The 24,679-nt window shown below is 41.1% G+C and overlaps 1 protein-coding gene across 4 annotated transcripts in view; it reads right to left on the bottom strand.

Annotated features, from left to right (window-relative positions):
• CNTNAP2 (contactin associated protein 2) overlaps positions 1–24,679 on the bottom strand; it is a 1,641,691-nt gene that overhangs the window by 133,828 nt on the left and 1,483,184 nt on the right. For all 4 annotated transcript variants that reach the window (XM_008179187.4, XM_065583877.1, XM_042842751.2 and 1 more), the window contains one exon: positions 10,749–10,919. In XM_008179187.4, the coding sequence (XP_008177409.1) occupies positions 10,749–10,919 (171 nt within the window). The remainder of the gene's footprint in view (positions 1–10,748; positions 10,920–24,679) is intronic.

Below are 24,679 nucleotides of genomic sequence, written 5' to 3'. Positions count from 1 at the left end.
GGAGAATTATACAGGTGTCTAGGTAGTGAAACATCCACCATTCTCAGCTACCTGCAAGACTATTTCCTCTTTTGAAGTGACCACCTCTCATGGCCCCTCAGCTCAACCAGTTTGCTTTTGTTTGCTCAGGACTTGGCTACAGAGATTAGTAAAAATGTTTTACTCTGATGTGGTGAAGAATTCAAGCTTCTGGGGGTTTGGGATATAAGGGTAGGGCAAATTAGAAACTAGAACCAAATCTGTATAGTTATTAGCATACAGGAAGCATTGCAGCGTGCCTTGAAGAGTGGGTGGCTTTGTCTCCACTGTGGCTGCTTTGAAAAAAACACTTCATATCTCTGCACACTGTCTGTCTCCAACTCCTTAATTGCTTCCCGAAAGCAGGCTGTCTGCAAGGCTATAAGAGTGAGAACTGCTAAGCAGAGTATACATTTCATTCTCAGCGACCTGACGGCATTTTTGACATTGCCAGTGGGTGCCTTTGTGAAACCCCATCTAGTATTCAGTCACTGAGTCTACTTTAAAAGTCTCTAAAAGAGGCTCATTTGCTCTCAGTCTTCTGGGTGAAGGCAGCTGCCATTAAAAAAAAAAGATAATTGCAAATAGAAGGGGAAAAAGAGAGAGAGAGTGAGGTGGGGTAGGAAGAGATGAAGACATTTCAACCAGAACCATCAGACTTGCATAGCTCAGCTTTAATAATGGCTGAAGATCAAGGTCTGCATAGCAGCCTGAAAGGTTTCTTCTCTGTGATAATGGTACTTAAACACAAGGAAATTCATATTAATTGGAGGAAAATATTAACTGTGACTTTAAAGCATAAATATGCAGGAATAAAATTCATACTAGTTAGTCTTAAATTTTTAATATTTCACTTTGTAACTTGAGAGGAAAAAGAATAAACATCTCAAAACAATGTACTTCTCATCAAAGATTTTTGTTTTGATTTGTTGAATGTGAAAGGGGAAGAAGCACCAAAGAAGTATAGCATCCATGGATTACACTGACATATCCTGAAAACAAATTTAACACAGGCATCACATAAAATATTGGAGAGTAAATCTGTATGCCAGTTTGCTAGCCTAAGAAAATAGGAAGTATATCAATATGTACTTCTTAAAGAGTGGATAAAATTGCTCGCAGGCTGCATGTTAGTAACTCCTACAAGCAACTTCTACTATTGGTTCTCACAGGTAAGCAACATTATTTATCTGTTTTAATAAATTTCTGACTCCACATCCTAGCGTATACAGCAGTCAGAGGAATCTTTAACTAAAAAACTATTAGTATTGGGACTTTAACAGATGGGTGAACACGTTTATCCAGAGATTCCATAGAGCTAGACATCTAAAAGACTAGCAATTAACTGATTTTTTTAAGCAAGTCTCCCTCCCACCATTCTTCTAGCTTGTCCCTGCTGAAAAATTACCTGCTAGAGTTGACTCTCCCTCCCAAAAAAACCACAATGGTTTGGAGCCAAATTCATTGGGGAGACAGTTATAAGAACAGCCATACTGGGTCAGACCAATGGTCCATCTAGCTCAGTATCCTGTCTTCTGTGGCCAGTGCCAGATGTTCCGGAGGGACAGAACAGAACAGGGCAATTTATAGTGATCCATCCCCTGTCGTTCATCCCCAGCATTTGTCAGTTGGAAGATTAGGGACACTCTAAGCATGGGGTTGCATCCATGATGATTTTGGCTAATTGCCACTGATGGACCTATTGTCCATGAACTTATATAATTCTTTTTTGAACCCAGGTATACTTTTGGCCTTCACAACATCTCATGGCAATGAGTTCCACAGGCTGAATGTACATTGTGTGAAGAAATACTTCCTTCTGTTTGTTTTACACCTGCTGTCCCTTAATTTCATCAGGTGACCCCAAGTTCTTGTGTTATGTGAAGGGGTAAACAACACTTCCCTAATAATTTTTCTCTACACCAGTCATGATTTTATAGACCTCTGTCATATTACTTCCCCATCTACCCCCAAAATCCATGGCTTGTGTTATAAAGTAGATTAGACTAGATGATCTAAAGGTCCCTTCTGGCCTTAAAATCTATGAATCAATGAGTCTCTCTCTTCACCAGAACACTTTGTGGTTCAGTTCTCATTTCACCATTCTTCTAGCTTGTCCTTGCTGAAAAATTCCATTCTAGAGTTCTCTGCTTGATGATATTTGCTATGATGAGACTGCCACTAGAGGAAGAGATGCTTACAGATGGCTGGTATTCACAGGACTGCCAGCTCAGAGAAAGTGGTTTTCAAACGTATGTCATATAGGGGGGAAAAAGACACTGTAATCCTTTGGTCACACAGATTTCCTGTATGCTCATCTCTCCTGCTTTTGACTGCTCGTCCTCACACCTGCTACTTACAGTTATTCTTTTGCAGTCTGTTCCTCCTAGCTCCTGTTACATTTATAGTAGGACTGTTGATTAATTACAGTTAACTCACATGATTAACTCAAAAAAATTAATTGCGATTAAAAAAATTAATCACGATTAATCAGTTTTAATCGCACTGTTAAACAATAGAATACCAATTGAAATGTATTAAATATTTTGGATGTTTTTCTACATTTTCATATATATTGTATTCTGTGTTGTAACTGAAATCAAAGCATATATTATTTTTTATTACAAATATTTGCACTATAAAAATGATTAACAAAAGAAATAGTATTTTTCAGTTCACCTCATACAAGTACTGTAGTGCAATCTCTTTGTCGTGAAAGTGCAACTTACAAATTTTTTTGTTACATAACTGCACTCAAAATCAAAACAATGTAAAACTTCAGAACGTACAAGTCCATTCAGTCCTACTTCTTCTTCAGCCAATCACTAAGACAAACAAGTTTGTTTACATTTACAGGAGATAATGCTGCTGGCTTCTTATTTACAATGTGACTAGAAAGTGAGAACAGGCATTTGCATGGCACTTTTGTTGCCGGCATTGCAAGGTATTTACGTGCCAGATATGCACAAAGGCAGAGCAAATTGGGTATAAAATGCTACTATTCTGAGTTAGTAGCATCTAACACACACTTTGCATGGTGTAAACAATTATGTAAGGTAAATGGCAGTGGAATATCAGACCCAGTGCCTTCCTAAGCATTCAGAGCTGGCTGACATTTTAGACATCCAGTCTGGACACATTCTGATGATAAAATATTCACCCTTGCAATCAGAAATTAAATGAATTCTGCTAGGTTTAGCATTTCTAAGTGATGTCACTATAAACTTATTTTTATAAATACCAATAAGTCCATTGACAATATTTCAGGGGTAGGTAACCTATGACACGGGTGCCGAAGGCAGCACATAAGCTGATTTTCAGTGGCACTCACACTGCCCGGGTCCTGGCCACCAGTCCGGGGGGCTCTGCATTTTAATTTAATTTTAAATGAAGCTTCTTAGGCCAGGTCTACACTACCCCCCTAATTCGAACTAAGGTACGGAACTTCAGCTACGTGAATAACGTAGCTGAAGTTTGAAGTACCTTAGTTCGAACTTACCTTGGTCCACACTCGGCAGGCAGGCTCCCCCGTCGACTCTGCGGTACTCCTCTCGCCGAGCTGGAGTACCGCAGTCGACGGCGAGCACTTCCGGGTTCAACTTATCGCGTCCAGACTAGACGCGATAAGTCGAACCCAGAAGTTCGATTGCCAGCCGCCGAACTAGCGGGTAAGTGTAGCCAAGGCCTTAAACATTTTAAAAACCTTATTTACTTTACATATAACAATAGTTTAGTTATATATTATAGACTTATAGAAAGAGACCTTCTACAAACATTAAAATGCATTACTGGCACGCGAAACCTTAAATTAGAGTGAGTAAATGAAGACTCGGCACACCACTTCTGAAAGGTTGCTGATCCCTGATACTATTGATTCCTTGTCGCACTGAAATTCTTGTTGCCTGGAGAAAGACAGAAAAAATCTCTTCCTGAACTAGTAGGTGTTATAAAAAAGGTTACTGAATTGAAAAACTGTCTTTAATCTGTCTTTGAAATGTAAAAATGTAAATATAGATACAATTTTAATATAGTTTTAGCCTCAGAGTTTGGAAAAGGTGATACTATATTATTTACAAGACAAACACACAATTAAATTGTTTGTTTAGGAGATTTACCCCTTAACACCGCATCTATGGTAAAAAAGGTTTATTTAAACCCCTTTGGAAATTCTTCAACCAAATGCCTAAGGCTTGTGAGCTATTCTTTTTATTAATTTATTCTGATAGCATCATCAGCATGCATTTTTAACCTTTTTTAGTTATGAATTTTGAAAGTGTTTTACAATACAACAAAACCAATCACAGAGAAAAACAAGAACAAAAAACACTGAATGTTTTATATCAAAAAGCTGTGCAAAAAGCATAAGGGATCTTCTTATAAAGTTGCAGTCTCTCTCTAATATTTTTTGATGATTATGCTGTCCTCTGTTTGAGTTAAACCCTCAGGGCACCTTATTTAATTTGCGGTGTGTGTAGTACCTACATCTGATTAATGTAAAATTGCAATTAGATTACATATGAGAATGGACAGGGTATTTGATATGTTAAGATATGTTGCCCCACTGCAACGAGGAGCTGCTCTGTATTTTATAAGGACATGTGTAAGTTGTCACATTAATTGCTTGAAATACAAGTCTGGATACTATTAAAATCATTTCAGTTTAATCTTTAAAAGATGCAATTAACATATTGTCCCTCTTCTGTGCCATTTTAGCTGGTTATTTCTAGAAAGGTATTCAATTATAATGCTGATTATTCCATAAGCTCCAGCCCCCATATCTATCTGAATGAAACCTGAATATTTGGATCAATCTGAATTATAAATTAAATATGTTACAATCCCTTCCCTTGCCAGTTGCTTTTCTCAGGCTACAACATGTGTATCTCACGTACCAAACTGCCTGAATAAATGGACAGCTGATTCCTTCATTATCCCTATATTTGATAGGAACCTTACTATCTTAATGGGCTTTGTCTCTACCTTGAGCCCCTGAAATATGTTCTCCTAATCTTTAGCTCTGTTCTTAGATGTATGACAAATTGCAGTGTGCATCTGAAGCCATGTACAGCATTTGAGCATAGTGCTGGGAGGCTCTGGGCTCTGGGCAAAGGTGGTGCTGCATTCTGTCCTGAGGTGACATATACCCAGGCAATATGGGGATAATTGAAAACCCCCCATTATTATTATTGAGTTTTTTATTTTAATAACCTCTCTAATCACCCTGAGCATTTCACAGTCACGGTCACCATCCTGGTCAGGTGGTCGGTAATATATCTCTACCGCTATATTCTTATTATTAGAGATTCTATGATACAGTTTGATTTATTTACAATTTTTACTTCATTTGATTCTAAGCTTTCTTTCACATATAAGCTTTCTTTAAGCACCAATATCCTCTTTTTCCCCATTCCTGGTATATCTGTTAGTGCTTCCAGGCTGCCTGCTTTGTACTGAGCTCAGATAAAAGCCCCCTTGCTTGTTGTTTCTTAGTGTATAGGGAACTAATGGAATGGAGTTGCTGTGTGGAGTCATTTCCTGAAGTGTGCAGTTACAGCTGCATTATTTTAACAATACTACTATCAGCTCTGGCCACTCACTACCTGCCACTCTGCAAGGGCTAGGAAGCTGCACCAAGAAATAACGAATTACCATTAGATGGCACCATTTTTCTTTCCAGATATAGCTTTTTTGATTGCTCAGAGAGCCATAATATTTCCTGTGTCCCACTTCTAGTAATGCACCCTACCGTACGCATTATGGGTTTGATTGTATCCTTAATGCAGAGTCCTAAGTAGGGGTGGTGCAGAGTCATGCTCCCTCCCTGAGCTTTCGTGGGTGTATGAGCAGGCTGCAGCATGGCTCTGTCTTCTTCCTGTCTCTTTGGGGAAATTCGCAACTGCCAAGAAAGGAGTTCCAGCACTCCCCAGAACACAGGGACTGCCTGCCATTTTGAGTGGCCACAAATGGAGTGTGTATGACGGCCTGGGACGGACAGGCTCCTCACCCATCTGACTGCGTGTGGGTACATTCTAATTCTCCATGACCTCTCCACTGGCAGACGAGCACTTTAAGCAAATAGAAATGTTCTGAGAAGGCAATAATTACTCAGTAGTTCAAGTAGAGAAGAAGCAGAATTTTAATACAGTGGCCTTACTCATAATTGGAGAGCATATGAGTGGGGAATCAATATAGGGAGGGTTTATTGTTATTATTGTTTCATAAAAGCCCTTTGCTTAAAGAAATAATTTTTTTTTAAAGTCTTATATAGTGGCTCAGTCTAGTTGGAATGTAATGTTGCTTCAGGAAATGAAAATATTAAATTTAAATGAAAGTATGAAATGTTTGCGTTAGCTTGCTTGGCAAAGGCTATACAATAGCCCCAAAGGAATTGTAATTTATTATAATTGTTATTTATTAATTATGTATATTATGCTAGGTGCTTTTGTAGAAAAGAGGCTTTTCAAAGAGGTTTATATATTTTTATAATATATTTTTAACACAAGTTTAGCTCACATAGCAATTTTCATCAAAGCACTTTCCAAAGGAAGGTACACAGAGGGATCCCTATTATATGGGTAGGGAAACAGAAACACAGAGGGGTAAAGTGACTTGTCTAAGGTCATACGGGGTGCATCTACACAGTGAGTTTCTGAGCCCGGGATGAGAGGTTTGACTTATGGAGCTTGTGCTACCAGGCTAAAAATTATCTAGCCACTGAAACGGCTTTGGTGATGTCACACTAGCAACTGCCTGGAGGTAAGGGGCAGTCCTTGACTCAAGGGAAAACCCAACCAGGGGAATCAGCAATCGGACAGTATTGTCTTGGAAGTGTCAGCCTCCAAGGGGCCCAGCAGGCCACCAAACCCTGGACTGGCTCCTGTTGGGAAACCCCAGCTTCTGAGTTCCCAGACTGGACAAAAGCTCAGGGTTGGCATCAACTCGGCCAGCAGTGGAGGGCTGCTTTTCATGTGGGCACCCAGATCACCGGTATCATGAGTGCCCAGGATCTGTGTGGATCTGGGCAATTTTGGACTGCAGAAAGTGACCCCCAGCTAATGTAATGGTAAAAGGTGAATGCTCTGGAGAATAAACATTCATTCTGTTTGTCCTCTAAACATGTCCAGGAAGACAAGATGATTTAAATAATAAATTTTCATCATGTTTTAAACGACCCAATTAAAAAATATTTAAATGAGGTTGAGGCTTTGTAAAATGAATCTAAACATTTGTGCTTTTGTTAATTTATAATTAACTATTTTTTAAAATAATCACTACTAATAGGATGTTGTTTGAATTTTACAGAAATTACTAACAGCAAAAACAAACAAACAAACAAACAAAATTTAATCCCTGATCCAACAAACAGTTAAGCAGATAACTGATTTTACTCCCATGAGTAGTTCCACTGACCTCAATTAAGTTAAATATGTGTGTAAATGTTTGCAGTCTTTGGAGCTAACATTTTAATGAAAAGTTATTTAGACTTTAATTAACAAAGTGACTATGGCTTATTTCTACACATAGGTCCAATGTTAGGTTCCAAATTATGGGATTTTCTGAAGTACCTAAGTGACTTAGGAGCATGGTCCCATTGATTTCAGGCTGCAAATCCTGATGGAGGAGTGTAGCTTGGCTGGGACATTTCAACTTTTTTGACATGTCAAAGTTTAATCTATTGGAAGGTGATATTGGTTGCAAATAGAGTGCAGGGTATTTTCTATCGATGTAGTATTTGAATAGTGCTATTCTTACAGTAAAGATGTTAATGAAGCCTTGGCATTGCCATTTTAAGCATAGATGAACATTCTAAATGTGAAACTTCTTCATAGAAAAATCTCTGTGTAATATCTGAAATTCTGTTAACAATTGGAAAACTAAACTAAAGAAACAGTAGCTACTTTAGCCATCTAAGAGTGTAAAAATGGGAAGAAAGTAAAGAGCTAGCAAATTTGTAAATAAAAATATTGCGTTAAACTACATATTTTTTCCTCTTTAATTTTTAAAAAAATTTATCCACCCTGCAGCACAGACAGCTACAAAGCAAACTTTCCCCATAATAGCATGCATCCGAAGAAGTGGGTATTCACCCACAAAAGCTCATGCTCCAATACGTCTGTTAGTCTATAAGGTGCCACAGGACTCTTTGCTGCTTTTACAGATCCAGACTAACACAGCTACCCCTTTGATACTTTCCCCATAATGAATCTCAGCTGTGTTTTGTCAGTCATGTAAGAGCTAATTTGGTCTATATGTAAATAAAGTCCTTGGCCCATCAGATGAGACTGACAGCAAAAGCTCCAATTAGTGCCAAATGTAGTGGTAGATGCACTCATTTTATCTACCTAAGAAGGATGAAGGGCTTAGTCAGCACTGAGACTATTTGAATGCATGATTCTAGGAAAATGATATATTCTAAACCTGGTGCTTAGACTAAGTCCCTACCCAAGATGCTCACACCCTATCTTCACCAGGAGACACTTTCAACCACATCTGTTCACATGTAATCAAATCCAGACATGAAGGAAACCAAGTTCACTCATCTTAACATCATGACTAGACAACAGGAGCTTGTCTTCTCTTAATTTGCCCTGGGCCCAATTATTCTTTCCTTTATTAAGACAGAAAACAAAATACATGGGTGGGTGCACATCCCCACAGGTGCTTTGAGGAATGAAGCAAACACTCTCAGACAGGAACCTTGTGATTAACCTTGATGCTAACTCCCAAGTGAAACAGGAGGTTTTACATTCAAACGTGTTGACTTTAACCTAAAAAAAATCTCAAATAGCAGGAAACCACAAAAGGAAATATAGGAGAAAAGATTCAGTGTGTAAAGGATATCTGGTACGTTATTATTTATATTACCATAACTCTTATGGGCCTCAGTCATAGACCAGGACTTGACTGTGCTATTCAGTACTGTAAGTGTTTATTTTTGTAAAAATATCAGCACACAATAAAGCAGCTGGATTTCCAGCAGTCTACACAAATTAGATTGAAATGAAAGTAAACTGTGGTGAGTTAGCTAGTGGTATGGCTAGAAACTGTTTGTCATATGCTGCATTGGCCCATCACAGACTGAATCAGAGGTAGGAAGAGCTATGCTAATGTTTTGCCAAGTTGTGCATCCTGAAACGTGCTTTTTCTGCTTTATGCTGCACTGCTGGCATAAAATGGCCCTGACGTTGGTATATTGAGCCCAGGGAAGATCACCCCAGTGTCTTAGGTTGGTATAATGTTGTGAGGCCAGCTTGTCCCTAGGTCTAGCTGATCAATGACTGCCATTGACATCTTGGTAGAGCCACATAGAGCAGCCTCTATCTTACCACTAACCAAGCCAGTTGGAGTGGAACTAAGTTTCCTTGTTTGAAAGTTAAGTATTTTCTGCATTACGTATATCTGAGATGCAGTCTTATCTTTAAAGGAATGGTGTGTACACTTCTCTCAGACATTTCTTGATCCGTTTGTTACGATCACATTTTATTGGGCTAGAGGAGAATTGGTTAATGTTGCTGGAAAGCCTTTGTGTCAGAAATTTCCCTGAGGAGCTCAGATTTTTTTTCAGTTACTTTTCATAATTTTCTAGAGGTCCCGGGGATGAAGAGCTCCTTCAGTTTCCCACACATCATTTGACACGTGGCTAATGCAGCATTTTCGCTGAAGGGGTTGATTTTTCAACACAGTGGCTTTCTGGGAGGAAAACCAAAAATACAGTGAAAAAACATAAAAAAAAAATACAGTGAAGGTTGCACAAGTTTCCCCATCCAGCTCAAAAAGATAAAGGGATGGAAAAAGCAAGCCCTGTTTGCGTAAGCATCTGGGACTCTGAAGTGTAGTGGGCAAAACTCATTGATATGGTGGGGTTCCATGTTAAGATGTCTTTGGAGGAAGAAGCTATGAAATTAATAACTGTTAAAAAGATACTATCCTAATCAGTGATGTGCTAGAAGAGTTAGGCTGTAGGAAGGAATGCTATCTAGGCAGAAGCAGACAGACTTGGGAATCAGGATTCCGGTTCTGCCATTGATTTACCCTCTGACCGCTGACAAATTACTTAGTGCTCAACTGCATTGAGGGAAAGCAAAGGAGGCTTAATGCCATCTTTGTTCCCACTTACTAACCTCCTTAGACTCACCAGCCCTACTTTTGAAAATCTGCCCCATGTTTCTTAAGATAAAATAAAAAAAAATCACTCTCTGTTAACTTTATCTTGCAGCACGTCAGACTGTCGTGGTCTCTTTTTCAGATCAGAGATTTTATCAGTGATTAGTCATAACCCACATGGGAATAAAGATTTGGTTACTCCAGGATTTTTCAGCATTTAAACATTGCATGTATGCCTTGATATCTTTGGTTATTTGGAATCATTGATTCCATGTGATACTTCTTTCTCGTATAGAGCAACTATGGTATACAACACACACACACTCTTCAACTAAAATAACTAAATTAGGCATGTCATTTAAAAAGGCTTAAGATTTAGGTCATATAGGTCAGTGTTTTTGTTCCTCCTGCTATGACTCTATGTCTCCATGATAAACAAGATGATTGTATTTCCAGGGTTTTTCCCTGCTAAGGTAATTTACAAATATAGTGAAAAGGTAGACTTCGACTTCATCCTACATCACAAACAGCTTTTACTGAGTTATGTGTTGAATGATGGAGGTTTCCTAAATCTCATCACTTCTTGGTTTTGGTTCTCAGTAAAGTGGTGGAGAGAATATACTCACATTTCAGCTCAAGTTTGATGAAGTCTGTATTCCCCAAATTCTCGAGAAACACTCCATCAGGGGCTGATGTTTTGAAGTAGAAAGAGATGTCTGCGCTGGTTTCCCCTTGGAACGTGGAGAAGTGAAGGTAGGACGATGGAGTAATGAAAGACGCAGCGTTCCAGTAATTCCCTGTGGAGATGTGAGCGACAAAATTATGTCTTTCAGTGCTCCTTCCAAACTGTCATTTACTTGTGTAACCAAAGCAAGAACAGAAGCTAACGTTTCTAATGTCAAAGCATGTTACAGTGATCTCTCTATGCAAAAAGAGAAATCATTCCAATTCTGCCTTGTTATACTTTTTTTTTAATAGATAGTTTGCTAGATTTCAAAAGTTAGATGACATTTTGAGGACATTGTGAGGACATTTTCAAGCTCCTACCCCATGAGATACTACCAAAATATATGTATGTGTTCATGTACATGGCCACAATCCAACAAAGCAACTAAGTACATGCTTAACGTTAAGAATGTCAGTAATCCAATTTATGTCATGGGACATCAGGGCCATGGTGTATATACAAATAGCCAGTCATATGCCTGCCCGGCCTTGCTCATGTGCATGCATACATTACTGCATGTATAACTTGGCTACTTTCAAACTTATGCACATAATTGCATCCATCTAGCTATGTTTATCTTTTTCTTTTTGTTTTAAGATAAAAAAAATACAGTAATTGAAACTGAAGATTACAGCTGGGATTCATTTATTTGATATGGTTGGATAATATTTTCGCTCTATGGGGTATTTCCTCCGGTCCTCCCTAACAAACAGAAAGTGCAGTATGCACTGCTCCAGACGAGCCCTGTATCATCACTCACAGGACAACACTCTACTTCTTCCATGGATAGACCACTTGAATTATGCGTTCCCTCCACTACCATTCCCTGCTTTCCCAACAAGATGCAGCCAAGGGATCTGTGGGGATAGATTCCCTCACGCCTGAGTCAAACCTTGTGGTAGAAGGTGCACTCTTTGTTAAGTCATAAGAACATAACATAAGAACGGCCATACTGGGTCAGACCAAAGGTCCATCTAGCCCAGTATCCTGTCTTCCAACAGTGGCCAATGCCAGGTACCCTAGAGGGAATGAATAGAACAAGTAATCATCAAATGATCCATCCCCTGTTGCCCATTCCCAGCTTCTGGCGAACAGAGGCTAGGGACACCATCCCTGCCCATCATGGCTAATAGCAATTGATGGACCTATCCTCCATGAACTTATCTAGTTCTTTTTTGAACCCTGTTATAGTCATGGCCTTCACGACATCCTCAGGCAAAGGTTGACTGTACATTGTGTGAAGAAATACTTCCTTTTGTTTGTTTTAAACCTGCTGCCTATTAATTTCATTTGGTGACCCCTAGTTGTTGTGTTATGAGAAGGAATAAATAACACTTCATTATTTACTTTCTCCCAGTCATGATTTTATAGACTTCTATCATATCCTCCCTTAGTCGTCTCTTTTCCAAGCTGAAAAGTCCCAGTCTTATTAATCTCTCCTCATATGGAAGCCGTTCCGTACCCCCAATAATTTTTGTTGCCCTTTTCTGAACCTTTTCCAATTCCAATATATCTTTTTTGAGATGGGGTGACCACATCTGCACACAGTATTTAAGATGTGGGAGTATCATGGATTAATATAGAGGCAATATGATATTTTCTGTCTTACTATCTATCCCTTTCTTAATGATGCCCAACCATCTGCTGGCTTTTTTGACTGCTGCTGTACATTGAGTGGATGTTTTGAGACAACTATCCACAATGACTCCAAGATCTCTTTCTTGAATGGTAACAGCTAATTTAGACCCCATCATTTTATATGTATAGCTGGGATTATGTTTTCCAATGTGCTTTACTTTGCATTTATCAAAAGTCAAGCCAATGTACAGGAGGTCTCCTAGTCTAGGTCCAATTGCGGCCTCATGGTACTTCCTAATGTGAAGTTCTCACCCTTCCCACAGCAGATACTGAGCCTTGCCATGATGTGGGCTTCCCTGAAGCAGTATTGGTGGTTGTCACTGACTGAGAAGGAGCATGGACAGAAAGAACAAATTATAAAGCCTGGAGCCCTGGGAGTAGCCCAATACCCAAAATGGGGTATTGGGGGGGCCTTCCCAGGTTGGGGAGGCTAACTAACTAACCAGCTAAAAGATACAAACTATTAGATAAAACTTTACATTTTAAAAAACTTCTAAAACTCTCTCTCTCTCTCTCTCGTCACAGATAAGGGAATAAAGCCAGTTTCTAACCCAGGCAATGCAGCGGTGAGAAGGAACAAGAGAGGAGGTTGGTCTGTCCTTCCCTTTATCTCCTTGGTTGGAGTCAGGGGGTGAGCAAGGGCGCATGTATAGACCAACAGATGCTGCTTTCAAAATTCTCCGGCTCCAGGCTCATGAAACATATGTGTAGCCACAGTGGAATACACCCAGGGACCAGCACTCGAAGAGGAATGGTCGTTACACATTTAACATTGCCGTTTCACCTGTCAGCACTGGCTGAGTATTAGCGTAGCTTGTGCTCTGTATGTTTAATAGCTAAGGTTACTGGTAGTGCAGCATAGTTGAGACTCTGACTTGTTGTCATTTGAGGTGCTTATGAGACTCCATCAGCATTTAAATGGAACATAACTGGAATGGGATTTTGGTTTAAATACACTTGGGGACATTTCATTAGATCATTTTTTCCCTCTTCCAGTCCTTGTCCCTCTTCTTTTTCCATCTTTTTCTGTCCCTATGGAGGCTGGAGAATGAGTGTCTTTAAAAAAAAATAGGTTTAAAACATTGTAATGATTTGGGGGAAAGCTGTAGTTGGGGGGAGGAGAAGGGGCTGGACATGGTGGCCAATACCTTTATAACAGAAGCAACACTTGTTTGGGATAACTAGTTTGGTTGTATCAGCTGGTCTTCAGTGAAAGTAACTCCTGGCTGGCATTACTGTGTACCAGGTTTAGGCAGATTGATTAGTTCCTGATCAGGTACTTTCTATGATTTCAACAGACATTTGAGTCATTTTATTATTGTGGAAGAGGCTATGCAAGAAATGGATGCTCATTAGTCTCAGGTCTACATTTTAAAAAGTGCCTGAGTTATGTGAACCAAATGGATAATTACACATACAACTTCATTTTCCTTCTGTAAAACTGTAATGGTTGTGGAGCTGCTTGCACCTCTGTCCCTTCTGGTCTCTCTGAGTGTATTCCCTCAGGTGCTAGACCTGTTTGAAATACAGTTCTCTCACTCACTGACTGGGGCCTGGGTAACACACCCCATCTATGCCCACCACTTATTACTGTGTAGGTGACTGAACACTGGGGATATCCCCATACGGTGATGAACAGCGGTCAAAATACATGTAGGTTTATTGAACAACTGGAACAACGCACAAGAGAAAATAATTTTACAGCAAAAAGCAGCCTTCATATCTATCTAGACTCATCTAATTTTCAGTACAAGCTAAGTTAGATGGGCTTCCCTCTTGAGTTCCAGGAACAGAATAGACCCGACCTACATTCTGCTAACAAGTCTGGGAGCTCTTAGGACTCAGCCTTGTCTTAGTTTGCCTTCCAGAGTGTCAGTCTCCCTCTGCCCCCCTCCCTTCTCCTTTCCCTTCCCCCAGAAATTCCTGTTTCTCAAAGTTGCACCCTCCCTGTGTGAGCCTGACCCTAATTTCCACGTTGTTGAAAGGCCCTTGCTACAGGCCCTAGGAAGGCCTTTTGCCTCAGACTACATCTCCCAGCCAGCCAGACCAACTAAGATGATGCTTGCTTCATTGTTTGACCATTGATTCGTTCAGCTTTAATGTCTTGTGACTGTTGGGCAGTGTGCTGGAACTGTCTGCTCCCCCTGACACTCCAAAACGCAGCCTCAGAAAATGTATACATAAAACACATTTTGGGGTACAGCTCTATATTAACATACAAGCAACCCCACATCAACACTCACATGAAAACAACTGCATGCATAAATGAGAGCAAATAAACTGTGCGTGGACCTGGGAAGGGAGACATCTGTTTATGACTTCAGGTATATTTTCAACATAGCTGTGGCCCAGTCCAGCACCCATTGACTTAAATGGGAGCTGGATCAGTCCCTTTAATAAATAATAATAATAATAAAAAATAATAAATATCTAGCTCTTATATACATCTCAAAGAACTCTTAGCACTCAGTCCTACAAGGCTCTTAGATCCTTATCCCCAATCCAGCAACACACTTAAGCATGTGTTTAATGTTAAGCCTTTAAGTTGCCCCATTGACTAGTGCATAAGCTCTTTGTTACAGAGACTGTAATTTTATATTTATATATATGTGAATGTGTGCGTTGCTCTGTCTGCTGATCCCTCACTGGGGCCCATACTGCAATACAACTATAATAATTAAAATATTTATTAACAAACAATTACTGCAATGCAATTTATTCAGAGAAAACTGATGCTTCACATAGAGATTATTTTACAATGTTTTATTTAAAATTTTTATAGAAACCTCACAACAGTATATATACTGTAAATGCAGGCACCATGCAAAACGTTGGGTGACTATTATACCCAAGTTAAATCTGTGACGGTTTAGATTTTCCATATTGTAGTTTTCATTTTCCATTAATTAGTTATTTACATAAGTTTTGCTTCTTTCTGAGCATATTCTATTAGGTGATTGGGGAGGAGGGTATCACAATTTTTGTAGTAATGCTTGTAAGCTCTATGGGGCAGGGTCTGTCTTTTTTTGTTCTGTAATTGTGTAGCACCTAATATGATAGGGTCCTGGGTCAAGACTGTTGCTCCTAGGTGTTACTGCAATGCAAATAATAATATTAATCCCCATGATTAGTTTTTTTGTTTTATTCAGTTTCGGTACTTTTAGTTACTTGCTTGTATATTATCAACATATCCATCTGCATTTCATGGCAGTAAAATCGTGAGTCAAGTTATTGAACTCTGTCTGCTTTAGTGGAGAAGCATGAGGTCAGTCATCAGGAAAGGCTTTTAACATTTTTTGAAACTCTGTGATTTGGTTCTCCACAGGACGCCTATGCACACTTAATGGAGTTAGAATGGATAAAAATAATGTAGTCTGAAAGGGGAAACCTACAACTTGAGAGAGGTGCTTTCAAATCCCACTATTAATATGATACTCTGGAAAAGAGAGAGAGATGCTAGTACACCAGAATCACTGCACACACAGTTTAGAAATGGGGTTCGGGGGAAGGAAAGGAAAACTACATCTATCTCGTAAAAAACCCCCAAAGGTATAGCAGAATGTATTTTGTTCTGCTCACCACCTGTAGTGAACCTTAGGTATCATTTCATGATCAAAAAAGGAGTTGCCTAAAGAAATCTTTAGCACAATTCCACTGTCTACACTTATTTATTATTGTGTATGTGTATTGTGGTGGTATCTAGAAGCCCCAGTCATGGACGAAGACCCCGGTGGTGCTAGGCATTGTACACAAAGACAGACCGTGTCCCAAAGAGCTAACAACCTAAGTAACTCAGTAAGTATATAAATACACGACAGACATACATTTCTTTGGAATACTCTCTCACTCCCTCCTCTCTAAGGGCTGGTCCACACTAAGCCCCCAGTTCGAACTAAGATACACAACTTCAGCTACGTGAATAACGTAGCTGAAGTTGAAGTATCTTAGTTCGAACTTAAAGGTACTTACCGCAGGTCCACACGTGGCAGGCAAGACGTGATAAATCGATCCCAGAAGATCGATTGCTTGCCGCCGAACCAGCAGGTAAGTATAGACGTACCCTAATAGCTTAGGCTTGTTGACCTTATAGGCTTGCTTCAAGGCCTACCTTTTTGAGTGAGCAGTAGAGGAGGGCTGAGGAAACGGGGGATTGGAATTTACATTTAGGGAAAAATGGTGTGGGATGGATGCTTTAATCCAAATTCAGCTGACTGTTGGTTAATAAAAGATGTAGTTAGGACTTGGGGAAGGAGATGTGCTGCTGGCACTTTGATTGACCCTAGAACTTTTCTTTACTGTATTTTTCAGTTTATTGCCAGGATGCTCAGAGCTCTGGATGAGGGTTCTCTGATGTGGAGTTTTAAATTTAACTAAATGAAATAAAACAACCTCCCCTTTCTCCCTTAGTCTTGCTCCCCCAGAACTGATCTGTGCACTTCCTAATTTGCATAGGAGAGAGAGACTCTCTCTCCTATTTCTCAGTAAAGATGTAACCTTAGACTGAGTTTTGCAGTGCAGTCTCATAGTAAAAAAAAAAATTACTATTTTTACAAAATATGCTATACTACATTTTGCTAAGATGCCAGAGGCAGAGAGTTTAGTAGGATTCAAACAAGGATTAGAGAAAAGAAATTGTGGTGTCAGTTGTGTGTGCGTGCGTGTGGCATTTGTGTTGATTAATTGTTATTACTTATTATTATTATTATTAGGGAAATAAACTTTTATGCTGCAGGACATAAGCCACTCACTGACAGGGGATATGAACAAAGTTGTCCTGGTGGGTTGTTCCATAATTACTCACTACATGGCTTCATATGAAATGCTGCTTGATTTAAATTTTCATGGGAGTTTTTGCCTGAGTAAGAATCAAGAACAAAACACTGGAAATCCCAAGTAAAACCTGAATAAGGCCTTCAAGATTTTCCCCATGAATATGACAAATAAAATTCAACATTGAAGAGTGCAACTTGGAAAAAATAATCCTAACTTCATATATACAATGATGGGTTCTAAATTAGCCGAAAGAGATCACCATAAATAGTTCTCTGAAAACTTCAGCTCAGTGTAGAGCAGCAATGGTCAAAAAGGCTAACAGGGTGTTATGAATTATTAGGAAGGGGACAGAAAATAAGACAGAAAATATCATAATGCCATTATATAAATCCATGGTGCACTCACACCTTGAATACCGTGTTCAGTTCTGGTCTCCCAAATCTCCAAAAGGATATAGTGAAACTGGAAAAGATTTCAGAGAAGGGCAACAAAGATGATCAATGATATCTAATGGATTCCATATGAGGAGACACTACAAAGATTAGGGCTGTTCAGCTTAGAAAAGAGACAACTAAGGTGGGCTGTGATAGAGGTCTATAAAATTATGAATAGTGTGGAAAAAGTGATCAGAGAAGTGTTATTTACCCTTTCCCAAAATACAGAAACCAAGGGTCACCCAACGAAATTAACAGGCAGCACGTTTAATAGAAACAAGAGAAAGTACTTTTTTCACACAATGTGGAACTCCTTGTCATGGGATGTTGTGATGTTTAACTGGGTTCAAAAAAGTACTAGGTAAGTTCATGGAAGATAGATCCTTCTATGGCTATTAGCCAAGGTGGTCAGGGTGCAACCCCATGCTTGGAGTAACCCTAAACCTCTGACTGCCAGCAGCCAGGATGGGAAGATAGGAATGGATCACTCCAGCTGCCCTCTTCTGTACACTCCGCCTGAAGCTCTGGGATTGACCTCTGTTGGAGACAGGGTATTGGGCTAGATGGACCCTTGGTTTGACCCACTATGGAAATTCTTATGTCCTTATGCTCATGTGAGGGTGCCAAAGTACCAGTATGTATAAATGTAACATACCTCTTGCATTCAGAGTGTAAAGATTGGTGCCCTTTTAAGACTGGTAGATCCACATGTTGATAACATGCAGTTATGGGCTTAGAGCAGTCAGCCCGTTAGCTTCTCCCTTGCAGTGACATTTACCAGCACTTTCTTAGCCAGCTCCTTTCTGTCTCTTCTTTCTTAGCATGATTGAAATTCATTCTCCAGCACCATCAATTTCCCTTTTACATTCAACTCCCATTGAAATGGAGAATGGCAATAGCAGAACTGTAAAAGACCTTAGTGCTTTTAGCTCTGCTAGGCAACAGCACTGGAGAACTAATGCTGCAAAGTCAGGCAGCCTTTATGTATTACAACAGACCAAAAACCTCCAGGGCCCTCATCTGCAGCAAAACAGATTTTATATCAAAATGATTATGTGAATAAAATGTAAGAATAGCCTCCTATTTCAGTGAAGATGGATGTGTGAATGGGAAACTGCTCTGTGCCACAAAGTAATGGATTGAGAGTATCCATACAATTATGCTCAACAAATCAAGTTTTTTCCTTCTGTTCTTTCATTCTGGGAAAATAGGAATATACACATGTACTATAAAACACTGCCACCATTACTCACATGAAGTAGTAGTAACTTATTCTGCAGGAATTTCACTGGAACCCATCACAAAGAGAGGCACTATTCAGTGAGAGAAAGGGTGGGAGAATGCAGCCTGAACTGAGGCATGTGACATGACAGCTGATTTAAAGTGAGGTGGCAATGGTCTGATTAACTGGGTATGCAACAGCAAAAAATTCAAATTAAATATTATAAAACAAGACCGACAACCACCGTGTCAATGCACCAGAGAACATAATTCCAAAAGTCAAAAGATGAATGAATTATTGTTGGATTACAGCAAAGGCAGCCATTCAAGCTTATATTACTCCCCCCCATCACCCTCTCCCTCCCAGAAAAACAACAATGGTCCGGTGGCACCTTAAAGACTAACAGATTTATTTGGGAATAAGCTTTTGTGGGTAAAAAACCTCACTTCTTCAGATGCATGGAATGAAAATTACAGATGCAGGTATTATATAATGACACATGAAGAGAAGGGAGTTACCTCACAAGTGGAGAACTAGTGTTGACAGGGCCAATTCAATCAGGGTGGATGTAGTCCACTCCCAATAACAGATGAGGAGGTGTCAATTCCAGGAGAGGAAACGCTGCTTTTGTAATAAGCCAGCCACTCCCAGTCCCTATTCAAGCCCAGATTAATGGTGTTAAATTTGCAAATGAATTTTAGTTCTGCTGTTTCTCTTTGAAGTCTGTTTCTGAAGTTTTTTTGTTCAAGAATAGTTACTTTTAAATCTGTTACAGAATGTCCAGGGAGATTGAAGTGTTCACCTAATGGCTTTTGTATGTTACCATTCCTGATATCCAATTTGTGTCCATTTATTCTTTTATGTAGGGACTGTCCATTTTGGCCAATGTACATGGCAGAGGGGCATTGCTGGCACATGATGGCATATATAACATTAGTAGATGTGCAGGTGAATGTGCCCTTGATGGTGTGACTGATGTGGTTAGAACATAAGAACGGCCGTACCGAGTCAGACCAAAGGTTCATCTAGCCCAATATCCTGTCTATCGACAGTGGCCAATGCCAGGTGCCCCAGAAGGAGTGAACCTAACAGGCAATGATCAAGTGATCTCTCTCCTGCCATCCATCTCCACCCTCTGACAAACAGAGGCTAGGGACACCATTCCTTACCCATCCTGGCTAATAGCCATTAATGGACTTAACCACCATGAATTTATCTAGTTCTCTTTTAAATTCTGTTATAGTCCTAGCCTTCACAGCCTCCTCAGGTAAGGAGTTCCACAAGTTGACTGCACGCTGCGTGAAGAAGAACTTCCTATTATTTGTTTTAAACCTGCTGCCTATTAATTTCATTTGGTGACCCCTAGTTCTTGTATTATGGGAATAAGTAAATAACTTTTCCTTATCCACTTTCTCCACATCACTCATGATTCTATATACCTCTATCATATCCCCCCTTAGTCTCCTCTTTTCCAAGCTGAAGAGTCCTAGCCTCTTTAATCTCTCCTTATATGGGACCTGTTCTAAACCCCTAATCATTTTAGTTGCCCTTTTCTGAACCTTTTCTAGTGCCAGTATATCTTTTTTGAGATGAGGAGACCACATCTGTACGCAGTATTGGAGATGTGGGCGTGCCATTGATTTACATAAGGGCAATAATATATTCTCAGTCTTATTCTCTATCCCCTTTTTAATGATTCCTAACATCCTGTTTGCTTTTTTGACCGCCTCTGCACACTGCGTGGACATTTTCAGAGAACTATCCACCATGACTCCAAGATCTTTTTCCTGACTCATTGTAGCTAAATTAGACCCCATCGTACAGTGGCATAGCCAGGTTTTAAGAGCAGGGGGAGCAAACATAAAAAAGGCACCCCCCCTTGGCTCCTCCTCCAGCTACTCCGCGCGCACCCAGCTCCTCTCCCACGCACCTCCCCATCTCATCCCTCCTGCCATTGTCTCTGGCCAGCCCTTCCCCCGCCCCTTTGCTGCTGGTGCCCGGTGCCCGCCGGGCCGGGGCTCGCAGCTCGGCAGGCTGAGCAGCAAGAGGCCACCTGTCCGCCTGAGCCCGGCTGCGCTCCTCGCCCCTGCTCCGGCAGCCGGGCTGTTGCCATCAATTATTAATCGGTTCCTAACAGCCGCAGCGGGGAGCGGGAGCAGCCACGATAAAGGAGGGCGGCAGGGAGGGCGGGCAGGAGGAGGGGAGTGTGTGTGCGAGCTGTGCCTGGCTCACAGAGGCCAGCGACTGCCTGCGGAGCGGAGCCGGCAGCAGCGGCACGTTTGGAGAGCTGAGGGTCCCCCTCGTCACCATGTCCCCACGCTGCACAGCGGTCACCTCACAGGGAAGGGCCGCTGCCCCAGAGGACACGGGAGGATGAGGTGGAGGCCGTGCCCACTCCCACCGCTCCTCCGGCCGAGCCCCCTCCCCTCTCTCCTCCTCCGCCCCCTCCCCTGCGGCTGTTTGGCTAGGCTCAGTGCTGCCGGCTGCCCCGCTGAGAATGGCCCGGCTCAGTGCACCCGCCACGGCTGCGCTGAGCTGGGCCGTTCTCAGCGGAGCAGCCAGCAGCACTGAGCCCAGCCAAATGGAGCTTTTCCCTCCAGGCTGCTGCCGGGGCGCCCAGCCTCCTCCCCCCTTGCCGCTTCTCCTCCGGCCGCTGGCCCCCATATTGCTGGGTGGCACGCGCCCAGCCCAGCCCCGCTGCTGCACATGCTCCCCCGGGCCCGGCCCGAGCGCTCTTGACCCAAACGGGCCCAGCAGCGCAGCCCGTCCCCGATCTCTACCTGGCCGCCTGGCGTGCTCCTCTGGATGCGCCCGCCGCGCCCCCCATGGCTCCTCCTGCCGTGCTGCCCTTCAGCGTGGAGCGGGCCCCACCCGCTGGCGTCATATAAGGTAACCCCTAAGTCGCCGCTTTTGAAAAATGTGCTGAGGGGAAGCGGCTGCTTCCCCTGAACTCCCTTAGCTATGCTACTGCCATCATATTGTATGTATAGTTGGGGTTATTTTTTCCAATGTGCATTACTTTACATTTATCCACATTAAATTTCATTTGCCATTTTGTTGCCCAATCACTTAGTTTTGTGAGATCTTTTTGAAGTTCTTCACAGTTTGCTTTGGTCTTAACTATCTTGAGCAGTTTAGTATCATCTGCAAACTTTGTCACCTCACTGTTTACCCCTTTCTCCAGATCATTTATGAATAAGTTGAATAGGATTGGTCCGAGGACTGACCCTTGGGGAACACCACTAGTTACCCCTCTCCATTCTGAGAATTTACCATTAATTCCTACCCTTTGTTCCCTGTCTTTTAACCAGTTCTCAATCCATGAAATGACCTTCCCTTTTATCCCATGACAGCTTAATTTACGTAAGAGCCTTTGGTGAGGGACCTTGTCAAAGGCTTTCTGGAAATCTAAGTACACTATGTCCACTGGATCCCCCTTGTCCACATGTTTGTTGACCCCTTCAAAGAACTCTAGTAGATTAGTAAGACACGATTTCCCTTTACAGAAACCATGTTGACTATTGCTCAACAGTTTATGTTTTTCTATGTGTCTGACAATTTTATTCTTAACTATTGTTTCGACTAATTTGTCCGGTACCGACGTTAGACTTACCAGTCTGTAATTGCTGGGATCACCTCTAGAGCCCTTTTTAAATATTGGTGTTACATTAGCTAACTTCCAGTCATTGGGTACAAAAGCCGATTTAAAGGACAGGTTACAAACCTTAGTTAATAGTTCCGCAACTTCACATTTGAGTTCTTTTAGAACTCTTGGGTGAATGCCATCTGGTCCCGGTGACTTGTTAATGTTAAGTTTATCAATTAATTCCAAAACCTCCTCTAGTGACACTTCAATCTGTGACAGTTCCTTAGATTTGTCACCTACAAAAGTCAGCTCAGGTTTGGGAATCTCCCTAACATCCTCAGCCGTGAAGACTGAAGCAAAGAATCCATTTAGTTTCTCCGCAATGACTTTATCATCTTTAAGCGCTCCTTTTGTATCTCGATCATCCAGGGGCCCCACTGGTTGTTTAGCAGGCTTCCTGCTTCTGATGTACTTAAAAAACATTTTGTTATTACCTTTGGAGTTTTTGGCTAGCCGTTCTTCAAACTCCTCTTTAGCTTTTCTTATTACATTCTTGCACTTAATTTGGCAGTGTTTATACTCCTTTCTATTTGCCTCACTAGGATTTGACTTCCACTTTTTAAAGGAAGTCTTTTTATCTCTCACTGCTTCTTTTACATGGTTGTTAAGCCATGGTGGCTCTTTTTTAGTTCTTTTACTGTGTTTCTTAATTTGGGGTATACATTGAAGTTGGGCCTCTATTATGGTGTCTTTAAAAAGCTTCCATGCAGCTTGCAGGGATTTCACTTTATTCACTGTACCTTTTAACTTCTGTTTAACTAATCCTCTCATTTTTGCATAGTTCCCCCTTTTGAAATTAAATGCCACAGTGTTGGGCTGTTGAAATGTTCTTCCCACCACAGGGATGTTGAACGCTATTGTATTATGGTCACTATTTCCAAGCGGTCCTGTTATAGTTACCTCTGGACCAGCTTCTGCGCTCCACTCAGGACTAAATCTAGAGTTGCCTCTCCCATTGTGGGTTCCCGTACCAGCTGCTCCATGAAGCAGTCATTTAAAGTATCGAGAAATTTCATCTCTGCATTTTGTCCTGAAGTGAAATGTTCCCAGTCAATATGGGGATAATTGAAATCCCCCACTATTATTGAGTTCTTAATTTTGATAGCCTCTCTAATTTCCCTTAGCATTTCATCATGACTATCACTGTCCTGGTCAGGTGGTCAATGATAGATCCCTAATGTTATATTCTTATTAGAGCATGAAATTTCTATCCATAGAGATTCTATGGAACATGTGGATTCACTTAAGATTTTTACTTCATTTGATTCTACATTTTCTTTCACATATAGTGCCACTCTCCCCCCACACGACCTGTTCTGTCCTTCCGATATATTTTGTACCCCGGAATGATTGTATCCCATTGATTGCTCTCAGTCCACTAGGTTTCTGTGATGCCTATTATATCAATATCCTCCTTTATCACGAGGCACTCTAGTTCACACATCTTATTATTTAGGCTTCTAGCATTTGTGTACAAGCACTTTAAAAACTTGTCACTGTTTATTTGTCTGCCCTTTTCTGATGTGTCAGATTCTTTTTTATGTGAATGTTTATCATCTGATCTGGCCCTTACATTATCCTCCTCCATCCTCTGCTCCTGACTATAACCTGGAGATTCTCTATCATTAGACTCTCCCCTAAGAGAAGTCTCTGTCCGATCCACATGCTCCTCTGCAGCAGTCGGCTTTCCTCCATCTCCTAGTTTAAAAACTGCTCTACAACCTTTTTAATGTTTAGTGCAAGCAGTCTGGTTCCACTTTGATTTAGGTGGAGCCCATCTCTCCTGTATAGGCTCCCCACATCCCAAAAGTTTCCCACATTAATGAATGTAAACCCCTCCTCTCTACACCATCATCTCATCCACGTCTCATCCATCTGGCCCTGCGCGTGGAACTGGGAGCATTTCTGAGAATGCCACCATAGAGGTCCTGGATTTCAGTCTCTTCCCTAGCAGCCTAAATTTGGCCTCCAGGACATCTCTCCTACCCTTCCCTATGTCATTGTCACCTACATGTACCATGACCACCGGCTCCTCCCCAGCACTACACATAAGTCTGTCTGGATGCCTCGAGAGATCTGCAACCTTCGCACCAGGCAGGCAAGTCACCATACGGTTC

This window comes from Chrysemys picta, chromosome 2 (assembly GCF_011386835.1).
Source record: "Chrysemys picta bellii isolate R12L10 chromosome 2, ASM1138683v2, whole genome shotgun sequence".
NCBI classification, from domain to species: Eukaryota; Metazoa; Chordata; order Testudines; family Emydidae; genus Chrysemys; species Chrysemys picta.
Note: the sequence above shows the minus strand (reverse complement) of the source record. Positions and strands in the feature narration are given on the sequence as shown.